General features: G+C 30.7%; 1 protein-coding gene across 1 annotated transcript in view; it reads right to left on the bottom strand.

Annotated features, from left to right (window-relative positions):
- LOC100367237 (titin) overlaps nucleotides 1-14,215 on the bottom strand; it is a 405,512-nt gene that overhangs the window by 59,280 nt on the left and 332,017 nt on the right. Inside the window, exon 331 of the mRNA XM_085495847.1 lies at nucleotides 13,003-13,732. Within this exon, the coding sequence (XP_085351973.1) occupies nucleotides 13,003-13,732 (730 nt within the window). The remainder of the gene's footprint in view (nucleotides 1-13,002; nucleotides 13,733-14,215) is intronic.

The raw sequence follows: 14,215 nt of genomic DNA, 5'->3' as shown, positions 1-14,215 counted from the left end.
CAGGAAAAGCAAGATAATCAGCAAAGTATATAGAAATATGAAAAGATCTGTAATACGTACAGTACCTTCAGGAAGTGAAAAAAGGTTATAAAGTAAAGAAGATAGCTGTAAGGAATATTTAAATAATAGACAAGAAAGCGAAATATATTTTATTCAAGAGTTTGCCATGTAACATATTGATATGAATTGCATATGCATGAGAAAATTAATAATTGAAAACAGTTATTCAGTACATACAGCGTTTGATTTATTAAGAAAGATATTTTAAAGTGAAAAGTCAGAAATATAAGCACAGCACAAAATATAAAAGATATTTAAAAAAGATATTGTTCTTGCATCTTTATTTATGATATCACAAATTTAAGCATAGCACAGAATATATAAAAGATAGCTAAAGAAGATAATTATCTTGCATCTTTTTCTATGATATGATAAATTTGAGAATAGCACAGAATATAAAAAATAGCTAAAGAAGATAATTATCTGCATCTTTATTTATGATATCATAAATATGAGAATAGCACAATATAAAAGATAGCTAAAGAAGATAATTATCTTGCATCTTTATCTATGATATCATAAATATGAGAGTAGCACAATATAAAAGATAGCTAAAGAAGATAATTATCTTGCATCTTTATGATATCATAAATATGAGAATAGCACAATATAAAAGATAGCTAAAGAAGATAATTATCTTGCATCTTTATCTATGATATCATAAATATGAGAATAGCACAGAATATAAAAGATAGCTAAAAAAGATATTTTTTCTTGCATCTTTATCTATGATATCATAAATATGAGAATAGCACAATATAAAAGATAGCTAAAGAAGATAATTATCTTGCATCTTTTTCTATGATATGATAAATTTGAGAATAGCACAGAATATAAAAAATAGCTAAAGAAGATAATTATCTGCATCTTTATTTATGATATCATAAATATGAGAATAGCACAATATAAAAGATAGCTAAAGAAGATAATTATCTTGCATCTTTATCTATGATATCATAAATATGAGAGTAGCACAATATAAAAGATAGCTAAAGAAGATAATTATCTTGCATCTTTATGATATCATAAATATGAGAATAGCACAATATAAAAGATAGCTAAAGAAGATAATTATCTTGCATCTTTATCTATGATATCATAAATATGAGAATAGCACAGAATATAAAAGATAGCTAAAAAAGATATTTTTTCTTGCATCTTTATCTATGATATCATAAATATGAGAATAGCACAATATAAAAGATAGCTAAAGAAGATAATTATCTTGCATCTTTATCTATGATATGATAAATTTGAGAATAGCACAATATAAAAGATAGCTAAAGAAGATAATTATCTTGCATCTTTATCTATGATATCATAAATATGAGAATAGCACAATATAAAAAATAGCTAAAGAAGATAATTATCTTGCATCTTTATCTATGATATGATAAATATGAGAATAGCACAATATAAAAGATAGCTAAAGAAGATAATTATCTTGCATCTTTATCTATGATATGATAAATATGAGAATAGCACAGAATATAAAAGATAGCTAAAAAAGATATTTTTTTCTTGCATCTTTATCTATATCTTAAATATGAGGATAGCATAGAATATAAAATATAGCTAAACAAGATAATTGTCTGGCATTGAAAACAATTTCATATTCTTAAATGATGATTAAATTGGGTTGCCATAATTAAATTGTCACATGAATACTGAGATCCCACTCTCATTGAACTCTCACTTGAACATGTAATGCATAAAAATACATTCAATAATTACATCACAACAATTTATATATTGTTATTGTGTAAATCTTTTCTGTTTAATTGTTATAAATATTTTTTGCTTATTTTATATGCAAAAACAATATTCATTAGCCTGAGAAGTATTTTGTTTTTCATGGAAAATTTCTTTCAAAGCAACCCAATCTAATCCATGCCTATACTGTAAAATAATTTATGTTCGCTTGGAATTAATTTTCGCTATTTTCGCTGAAGAAATGATTCAGTGAAAAAAAAATTCAGCGAATACACCTTTTTCCTACATTTTACTTTCAACTCGTCAAACACCCAAAAATTCTTTTCAGCAAAAATTAATTCCAGCTAAAATAAAGTATTTTACAGTATAACTGAACAGATAACTATGTAGATAGATTAAATGCATATGACTGCACATATCTTATATCCTATATTCGGTATGCAGGTGCATGTACTGTATTTGCTCTATTAGAAGTGCAACTCTAATAGAGGTGCACATAAGCCAAAAAAAGTTAGTTTTCATTTCATTCTATTTATGCTATCTTATTTTAACATGGTATAAAGCAAATATGCTTTTAATATGGTCATTTAAATCATAAACAATAAACTTAAATGTATATTCTGCAGCAAGAAAACAACATGCATTTAGTTTGTGGTATGTGAAAATAAAAGTACTGTAAAAATGTCATTTTGTGATATCCAATCACTGAGGTGCCTTAAAGCTACATAAAGAGAGCATACATAATGCTGGGGTCCATTGGGGTCTTAGGACTATTATTTGGAATATTTGATGTCTGAATTTAAGTGCATTGTGAGAAAAAAAAATGATTCTTTTTGTTTGTTGTTTATGCATTCACAAATGTTAGTAAATGGAATTTGAACACACAATCAAATGTGAAATATGTTGAATAGCAAATTTGTCACACAAGAGTCTCATTACTATATCTACTAACATGGGTGGGACAAAGTACTTATTAATAAGCTAGTTTATACTGCTGTGTAAGCTGCCGACTACAGACATCAAACTCAAAGTCTGACGCATTTCCAATCAGTAATATGAAAAAGAAATGTTAATTAATAGGGAGGTGACAATAGTTGATAATGGTGGCAAATAGAGCGTTGTTAAATTGTAATTTGCTCAGATGGTGTTTCAACCCAACTGTTACATTGTTGTTCATTTGTTGTGAATACTATGGACCATGCTCATCAAGCCCTTGTAAAATTATTTTAAAATTATTTTAATTCTACAATTATTTATAAATACACTATTTTAGTTTTTGTTTAGTTATATGTTTGTCTTAACCAATCTCATGAATATTCATGAGGTGGTGATAATATGACTCAATAATCGTGAATATTCATGAGATGGTAATAATATAAGTCAATCTCATGAATATTCATGAGATGGTAATAATATAAGTCAATCTCATGAATATTCATGAGGTGGTGATAATATGACTCAATAATCATGAATATTCATGAGATGGTAATAATATAAGTCAATCTCATGAATATTCATGAGGTGGTGATAATATGACTCAATAATCATGAATATTCATGAGATGGTAATAATATAAGTCAATCTCATGAATATTCATGAGGTGGTGATAATATGAGTCAATAATTGTGAATATTCATGAGATGGTAATAATGTTATCAAATTGATTCTATGTATTTTGATGTTTTTTATATTTTTTGTACAGTAAAACAGCATGGTAAAATCATCATGAGTCATGATTCAAAACAGAAGTGTAATTTTATCAACAAAACCATTATGTTACAAATCTATTTCAGACATGTTATCTGTATGAACATATTGGCAATCTGAAAACCTGTTTCACCACAGAATAATCTCATTATGCAACACACAACTATAATCATTTATCACACATGTCAGATTGTTGTTGAATGAATGGTTCTTTTTCTAATCTATACAATTTGCAGACATGAATTGTTCATTAACCTATGTAGGCTAAACAATATTTTATATTCTAGTCATTGCATGCATCAGTAAAAAAAAATCTGTATGTGTCACATTTTTTTCCAGGTTTTCACGATTAAAAAAAGCAATTTTATTGAAATTTTAAAAGAAAAACGAAAAAATAAAAATAAAAAAAAAATAAAAACATGCCCTGGTTTGGCCAGTCATCTTTTTAATTAAGCATTATTTTTTAACTATTCACTGCTTTTGGTTTATATATGAATCTACATTTAATTCAGTAATTATAAAATTTTAATAAGTTAAAAACCTATGATTGAAAGAGCGATTCATGAAACATTTGTATCTCCCCGGGAATAAAATGTACCCCCACGCCGTAAAATGATTATTTTGAAGTATTTTATTATAAGGTAAAAAAGATGTTTTTCTTATTTCTGTTACTATGGCATTACAGTTGTGATGATTCAGTAGAAGGATGCAATTACCTAATGCATGTCATATCCTATGCAGTTCTTAGCATAATTTAAATTATGTTTTCAAAGAATAGTTATCAATATAGTACTAGTTTCTCATATTACTAGTACATTATGTAGCCACGGTAATTCTTAATTGGGTCTTCATTATACAAATAAGTATTATGACAAAAGCTGAGGTCAATAAATTTTGTAACCAAGTTCATTATTAGATGTGACTGAGGTCAATATACAATGTAAATGAAGTCATTATATTGGTATATGACTTGACCAGTGTCAATACATAATGTGTCTGAGGTCATTATATGATGAAAGATTAAGTTTCATATATTACTAGTACATTATGTAGCCATGGTAATTCTTATTTGGGTCTTCATTATATAAATAAGTATTATGACAAAAGCAGAGGTCAATAAATTATGCAACCAAGTTCATTATTAGATGTGATAATTATGGTATGATTATACTGGTATATAACTTGACCTGGGTCAATACATGATGTGTCTGAGGTCATTATCTGTAGCAAGATTAATATATGACATAAATAATGCAACGTGTGTGGAATAAATGATAAAATTATTATTCTGGTGGGAAATACAATAAAGTAGAAAAGAGATAATTACTGGTATTGTTTTATGGGATGAATAAACTAATAATGTTAATGATGTCTTGAATATTAGTTTGAATTTAGACAATAACTATGTCATGATCTGTACCTGCTGTTGTTTTTGAAATATTCATCGTTAGTATGACCTATTATCATTAGTTCTTAATTCAATTAGAGTCAAACTTAAAATCCTAAAGTCCTGACCACAACAAATCAATGTAATACCTGTTTATGGGTACCCTAATTTTTTCTTCAGAATATGAAATGGCCATTCACAAAGAAGAAATTAGCAAACATCAAACAAATTGTAGTTCCAAAGTGTGCTAGCCGTGAACATTGATTATTTGAGCTTGTAACCGTCTACAATACAATGAAATCCGCTGAACTATGAAGTGTAATCTGTGCAATTGGAAGGTCAAGTGGTCAAATGATAACTTCAAGTGCTTCTTTGTGTTGCTTTGTGTTTAATAAACAAAATATCTAAACAGTAGATTAGATTCTATAAGTACCTGATTTTTTTTAAAAACTGTGTCCTACTGTAACCCTTATAATTTTCATCTTATAAATAAAAGCTGCATAATTGTTTCCAAAATAACCAATCTAATTTGGTAGAAATTTATAACATAAAAATCATAAAATGTGCAAAATGTTGCCAAATAACGTTGGTTGGAAAATATAACAGTTCACCTAAGGGATCTGGAATGGCCAGAAATTGTCAGTCTGTAAAAGAATAGCCAAAAATTGTCAAGCCATAATAAAATAATAGATTATAGTCAGATTATTGTCAGGTTGAGTTCATTTACAATATCCAGTAACCCAGCAATCCTAATCCATGGAATTCACCATATTGGCAACATGCATGCTTGAACATAGATTAAATTGTTTGTAATCGCGGCTCCATTGTTGTGGAGAACACTGTTAACTGGGCAATATCAACAAGGGTCACTTATTCAGATTATTTGGTATATGTTGGAAATGGCATATATCAGATTCTGTGCGAGATGAACCTCATGCAAAATAAGAACCTGTATAAGCTGAACACCATTTCCTGTCTCTTCTCCATGCTTGTACTTGCATAGACCTCTCTAAACTGAACACAATTTCCTGTCCCTTCTCCATGCTTATACTTGCATAGACCTCTCTAAACTGAACACAATTTCCTGTCCCTTCTCCATGCTTATACTTGCATAGACCTCTCTAAACTGAACACCATTTCTTGTCCCTTCTCCATGCTTATACTATCATAGACCTCTCTAAACTGAACACCATTTCCTGTCCCTTCTCCATGCTTATACTTGCATAGACCCCTGAATAAACTGAATACCATTTTCTGTTCCTTCCACATATATATATACTCGCACTACATGCATATAATTGCAGACCTCTCTAAACTATATTTCTCCATATTATAATACATAGTCTCCTCTAAACTGAACATCATTTTCTGTCTCTTCTCCATAATATAGTTAGTCTCCTCTAAACTGAACATCATTTTCTGTCTCTTCTCCATAATATAGTTGCATAGTCTCTTCTAAATTGAACACCATGTCTCTTCTCCATAGTATAAATGCATTGACCCTTCTCAACCTAATACCATTTCCTGTCCCTTCTCCATAATATAGTTACAGTCTCCTCTAAACTGAACACCGTTTCCTGCCTCTTCTTCGTAGTATAAATGCATAGACCCTTCTCAACCTAATACCATTTCCTGTCCCTTCTCCATAATATAGTTACAGTCTCCTCTAAACTGAACACCGTTTCCTGCCTCTTCTTCGTAGTATAAATGCATAGACCCTTCTAAACCTAACACCATTTTCTGTTCCTTCTCCATAATATAGTTATATAGACCTAACTGATAAGTACCATAGAGTCACATGGCCTGAGCACGTCAACCATATATTTTTTTCATCAGATTTTTAGTACAGTTTTTTATATATTTATATGTGCTTCTATTAGAACAATAATGCTACATTGCGGTGTAATTAAATATTGTATTGTTGTCATAACAGCTCACACACATGGTCGAATCAGTTTTGAAATTTGAGTACCAACCAACTCTGAAATATTTGTCATGCTATTCCAATTCTTGAGAAATCTTACTGATTTTGATACTTTCTGGTGAAATGTTACCATGGTTTTGTACTGTCAGACTACCACAAGTGGGAATATGCCTGGTATACACTCAATTCATGTTCCCTGTGGATGTCAGCTTTATGGTCAATTTATAAATTTAAAAAAAAATAATTTGAGTTTTGTCCAGTCGGCAACTATTTTGATGCACAGAGAATGGTACAAAAGAACATCCCAATTTTAAATCACAACCTCTCAGGTTTGCATTAGAATCATCATTTATAGAGGATGTATACATTATTTCCAATAAAGTTGTTTTATATCTCCCTTGAAGACATGTGTTTAGCGTCAATATCGCGGCACTGTTTGTGTGTAATCAGTTTGTGTCCTTATCTTAATCCATGCCTGAGTGTAAGAGGGCATCAAACATACCAGTAGGTCAGATTGTGATAGCATTAATGTAGTTAGGGATAGACCAATTATAATTGGAGAGGGTGTAATTTGAAGAAGAAAGCAGTGGCACAAGTACTAATATATTGTGGTCAAAACGTGAAAGCATTTTTTAATTGACTTAATGCAAAACCAACATTAAAATGAAGGAGAATATAGAACCCTTAAAATTAACCAATTGCGTGATGCAGAGTATGACATGAAACAAATCATTTCTGTAATACTCTAATAGGTAATTTAAAAGAGTAAAATGTGTTGGTGAATCATTAATATCAAATATCCCGTTTGAAAATTGTTGTCATTCTGTCAAGAGATAGCTAAAACTATACTTCAGGTCAAGAGACAACAGTAATGAGCTCAAATATTCACCTGTAGAGTATTTTTGATAAGATAGTTTTGAGAAACAGTTTTATACACATCACAAAGAAAAATATTCTCATACTGTTTTTTTGTTTGCTTAACTAGGAATCCAAATAAGGCGAGTAAAAATCGTAAATTCTATTTTTGAATGATGACACCTTCAAATGTTGTATTTGCATATGAGGTATGGTATTCTAGTGAATTTATAGTTATCTTAGCTATTACGAACATTAATTGTCAATTCATTATAAAGCATTTGCTTAATTTTGAGTCATAGGCAGAATTCAAAATAGAAACTTCCAGCAATAAAAGGATTCATATAATTTTTTCACATATCCATGGTAACGAGTCTGGTACCTAATTGGTTTAGAAAAATAAATGTTTTTGTGAATGTGTCTAATGCATTTCTCCTCAATGTTATGCAGTAGTATTCAGTAAAAAAAAAAAATGAGTGGAATATCAAGTGAGGACTTAAATTGCCTTTCCAGTAATAACAATCTTGAGACTAAATTTACAAACTCAACTGCTAAATAGTATCTATTTATAGAAGCTCTATTTGTTATTTGCATATTAAATTATCTGAAGAATCTGTGAAGATGGCACAAGTTGGGGGACGGGACACCAAACAAAATTCATTGTGGATTTTCCTTTATAATGAACAGCGTTTTGCTTAGGAATGCAGGTATCGCCATTTGGGAAGTGTGGCAATGTTCTTTGCAGATAGCATTGTAATTGTGATTGCAATCCAATTCTCTTGGTATGGATATTTTACTGATAATTTTTCAAATTGTCTAAGCTTCCAGATGATTAATGATAAATAGCTTAATGTCCATTGCAATATCGTTATCTTTAATTCCCCTAACAATCTAAAGTACTTAGTGCTGTTATAACCTGCACTATTTTCAATAATGCACAGGTGCAATATCAGAAAACATTCTTATCAACGTCTCAACAATATTGAACTGTCTTATTAGCAAGTGTAAGGAAATACATTAAATTACCATCACTGTATACTGAATAGAAACAATATCCCCTAACACTCGCAATTTGATAGTATTTAAACAATGAGACAGTGAATTTAATTCAACACAGGTTTCAATTTAATAACTAGAAAGCAGTCGCCATGGTGAATTAACAAAACCTCATATTTAGATAGACAGACTCAACATTATTGTGATTAGCAATTTTTTTATATGTATCCAAGGAATATGTAACCATGGTGATTAAAGTAATAAATTAGCTAGACATCATCAAAGATAAACCAACATTCTCTATAGTAAAGGATCTGCATCACGTGTGTATGGCAAGTCTACTCAATGAGTATGTTTACATAGCAACCAAATTTAGAAGGTTGCTGCTGTACATTTTGTACTGTACATGCCTAGTACGTATACCGTATTTGTTCTATTAGTATTGCATCTCTAAGCATATATAAACTGAAAATGACATTTATTTTATTAATAAATCATTAAAATATGACTAATTTGGATCACCGAAACAGCTTTATTAGTGCATATGCTACTAATTAATCAAATTTGGTAATTTAATTTTTCAGGTAGGGGAACTGCATATTAAAATATATTTGCATAATTAATATTATACCTTTCACCCCCCCCTATGTGAAATGTTTATTAAAAATATGAACATCCACTCAAAACATTCCATCCGTTAGTTAGAAATGAAACATGTCATGGACACAAAAATGTATTGAAAAGAATGCTTAAAGATAGTAGTGTACAAATTTGGCAGGAAAATATAAGGAAACAGGATCATAGTGTTTGAAAAGTAAGTCTTGTATATAGAAAAACTGAAAATAGTTCCTAACCAGTATGGTATCCCAAATATTATGTTTGACGAGATGACAGGTAAGAAAAACTAACATTTAATAGATAATACTTTATATTTCTGTGACGTTATTTTATTGTACCAAAATTGAAATTAAAAATGAGGATACACTTTCAACAAAGATTATTTATACGATTTATAACTTGAATACTGCTCATAATTACTGCTCATAGTTAATAAATTGATTCATCTGCAATTAAGCTTTTAACATTCAATGTTTATTACTTATTTTTCACTGGAGGTAATATAGAAAATAAATTAATTGACTGTCTTATCCCACACCTAAATTTTTAATTCAAGCTATCAGAAGTCAGCAAATTTATTTTCACTCAATGCATGGAATGTTATTTCTGTGATAATAACTAGCCCAAAATAGTTTTATTTTGTGAGACTAAATTGTCACGAGTCAGAGAAAACCTAGAAATTTGGTAGCAGTGAATATTTCATTTGGAACCTTGGAAACGACAAGTCACAGTGACTTCCGCGATATTTTGTCTTCTTCAAATTTCACAAATTGATAGTAGTGAAAATGAAATGTTTTTCAGTATTCAAAATGCCAGTCATTACACAGAGCACTTTCAAATTATGTGATAACAAATAATGTATTTTACATGTCACATGGGACCCATATCAAACACGAATGAGAGCAAGGATTATGACGCTTTACGATCATGTGATCAACAGTGCATTCCAGTTCCAATTAAGAAGTTTGGCAGAAGGCATGCTTAATTTTATTATTTGGGATTGAAAAGGTGATCACAATTAATTTGTATCAATACACGCTTGAAAAAATATAGAATATGGTTCTAAAAATCTGTAAAATTAAACAAAATAATTTGTATTTGATTAGTTTTGTCTACTTTACTATGTTTACATTATTATGATCTGAATGTTTGAACCTACAGACGAATAAAAATTCAAATTCCTGAAATTATCTGACACCAGCCGTGAAATGTATCCTCCTTATTATTATTCTATAATAGTATGTTTTTATTCCAATATTTTTGAAACAATGAAACAAAATCATGGTACTGAACTCTGAAAAATTCAATAAATTTAGATTGTTTTCATCTTTTAGCTGCACCACGTGGACTGTCAGTGGATTTACCAGTGTGAATTTTTTGTATGGGAATATGATTAAATCCATTGAAAACATATGGCCTACAGTTGTGAGTGTATACACCAGTTCAGTCACTTTATCACAAGAGACAATAACAGTGTCAAAATTACTGTCATCAATTTATTCCATAATCACAGACTCTAATACTCGGTTTATTGTCCACTATGTTTTAAATATATAATGCCTTTTAATACTGATTTTAGTAAAAATCTTGGAGAGTATTATAAGTTTTTGGAATAAATAAACAAAGCAGAATTCATATGATATCAATTTAATAGTGTTGTGGTAAATTCATGCGAGGGAGACAGGTTAATAAACTAGTGTTTTCATAATTTCATGCAAAGGCATTATTAGACGGAAGGAGGTGAATAAACTTGTAATGATAGCATGTCAAATTAATATTGTGATTATTTCATGTGAGGGCATTATTAGACTGAGACAGGTGAATAAAATGTACTGACCTGGCTGGTGAAACATAGTAGCAACAGCACAGTATAATGTCACCATAGTTGGTTACACTGATGTGATATGAGCTGCCGAGTAGTACAAAATGTACAGTGTGTGTGCTTGCTGCAGAATATACACAATGTCACACACTATTATGTCCTCCACACAGGTTGGGTCAATCCATGTAATAACTCAGGAAATTACCATGACAAAGAAAGTAGCCCTCAGAGGAGAGGGGCATGTTTAATTCTATACTACCAATCAATCAACTTCAAATGTTAAGTATCTCTTTATTGGTAAAACTCAAGAAAATATTAATTGTCACATTTTTTGACTGAAAAATAATGAAATAATATCTAACTATATTTCCTGTACAAGTCAAGTATAAATATAAAGTGGTTTCCAAAGTAGCTGAATGCATTTTGCTGGTGATGATGAAAAAAATTAGTTTATTCTATTCTGAATGAGGGGAGATGGGTCATAATTAGTCAATTTTATCTGTCCCAGTTTGTAATTGCTCATGTATCTTATCATTGAATTAGGTTGTACCATATTATGGAGGGGAGCAATGTATGTTTTACCCATTCATGCTCATTTTACTTCATGCACAGGTCAACCCCTCATTTTTGTTTATCAATGGTACATTCCATTACTATAGAAACAATCTTCCATTGACCCACTTCTCTATTATGGCAAAATATTACCAAAACAGTAATAAAATGACAACATATATGTCAAATAAACCCAGAACTTAACTATATTTTTGTAAAAATAAAATTACAGATTAAAATAAAATAAAAATGTCTAATCTAAAAGCTAGTCTTTAAAATAATGCAATAATACTATCAGCATGCAGCAGCGCATTTTGCAGGCAAGTGTTGCAATGCAAGTTAGAGATCTAAAACAAAGCTCTTCATATTCATTAATCATGTATTGGCAGGGCATGTGATACAAAACACATATGTTAAAATTAGTGTTCCTCTTACAAAAGGAATAATATGCATTTTTCTTTGAAAAAAAACAAATTTAGAAAACTTGTGCGTTAGTGTGCCAATCTGAGATGTTGAAAAACAAGTGCTATGCAAAAAAATGGTGGAGCTTCTGAAAACCTACAGAGCTCAAGAGATTTGCATACCAAAGCCAATATTGTTTTTTTCTATAAAGTATGTACTTGTATTAATAACATACAATTGTATAAAACAATATCATTGTCATCATCATTTTTGTTATAATGCCAACATTCTATTCTATTCTAATATATTCTACTGAGACTAGCTTCCAGGCTCCATCAAATATAAGCATGCCCCCCTAAGATGAGACAATTCCATTCCAAAGTAGCAACCATGTTTCCATTGTTGGGTTAAACCATTTTGGAGAATGGGTATGGCAAGGTGAAGTGTTCTCTCGGAGGTGAAATTGAATTAAAGCAAGAAAGTTAGGAAAAGGTTCTTATTATATAATTTACTGTTTTCTACTGTGTTCATTTAAAAATTATGTTTGTGTGAAATTTAGCACCAATCTGTTAAATCATTTGCCAGGTTACTTTATTCTTCTTTCCACCTCTGAAAGATTATAGATGTAATACCTCTAAAAGCAGTTACCTAGCAACTAAAACCCCTAGCAACTACTTGATATCCATTCTGAATGTCAGAATGCCTGGCTACTGATGTACTATAACCAGATTGGCTACTGCTACATAGAGAAGCCAGATACAGTTATCAAATAGGGTAAGAAAGATCATGATCAAATATTTCAAACAGTTTTTACTTTGTTTAAAAACTTATACACACAATGTATACTTCAGACTCTAACAATTGCAAAAGCCAATTTGGTTACTCCTGTGTCATATGGAATATCTATTAAGAATGCTGGATGCCACAATGACCATCTGGCTACCAGCTGAGCTGCATTCTATTCACCTTCGTCCTCTGACATGTCACTTTCATCATCCTCTCCTTCTACCATCAACTCAGCTGAACATTCAACCTCCCCAGCACTGTTAACAGCCTTCACGGTGTACTCTCCGTCATCGTCATCGACCACATCTCGAATAATTAATGAACAGGTACCATCATCATCAAACTCCATCTCAAACTTCTTACTGTCATGGATTTCTTCACCCTCTTTGTACCAGAAAACATCTGGTTCAGGGTCACCTGAAATTTTACAATCAAACCTCCCTATATCCCCCTCCATTACTGGACAGTCTATGATTTTTTTCACCAGCTTTGGTGCTACGCCCTTCTTTTCATCTTTACGCGTTCGCCGAAATACCCCTTGTATTTTACTTGCAGCCTTAGCAACCTCTGGGTCCCCAAGATCGATATCAATTTCCTCATTAATTTGTTGATCTGGAATCGTTTTGTTAGTTTGTATGTTTTTTTGCTCCTCAGCTTTTGATACTCTGGTTCTCCGGAAAACATCTTGTATCTTAGATGCAGCTTTTGAGACTTCCGGATCATTTAAATCAATGTCTACTTCTTCTTCGCCATTTGTATTGGTTTGTTTCTTAGCTTCTTCATCCCGTTTGGCTTTTAGCATCGCAGAAAATGGAGTTGCTGGTTTGTCTTTCGATGCAGATTTACCCAAACTAGTGAACATTTTTAATGAAGCCATTCGACCAATTGCACGAACAGCATTGGCAGTTTTCTGAAAAGGAAAAGTAAATGTAGCATTGTTATTACAGAACAAAACAAATTAGAGATACATACCTGAAGTAACCTAGCAACAGTTAAAAAAAGAAAGAAGACATATAAGAATAATAAAATGATGATAATATACTGGCATAGATCATGCACTGTGAAAGAAAACACTCTAATTCATGAGGCAATGTCTTACAATATCGACAACAAAACAAAATGGGCAACAACAATCAGTCAAATAACTGGTGTTGATAATATTAATGATTACTGGAAGGGGGATAGTAAAAGTGTGAAGGGAGTTTTAGAAAAAATAGAAGATGATTATTCAAAAAAGTGGAAGAGTGACATTAATTTAGAAAAATCTGATTCAGGAGAGCTCAACAAACTTCAAAATGGAAAAGTATTTGATGGATGTGAATAATTCAAAATATAGAAAATATATTTGTAAATTAAGAATTAGTGACCATCAGCTTATGATTGAGAAAGGGAG

This window comes from Saccoglossus kowalevskii, chromosome 22, assembly GCF_978046115.1.
Source record: "Saccoglossus kowalevskii chromosome 22, keSacKowa6.1, whole genome shotgun sequence".
Classification (NCBI taxonomy): domain Eukaryota; kingdom Metazoa; phylum Hemichordata; class Enteropneusta; family Harrimaniidae; genus Saccoglossus; species Saccoglossus kowalevskii.
The sequence above is the reverse complement of the archived record's forward strand: the minus strand, read 5'-3'. Positions and strand labels throughout refer to the sequence as shown.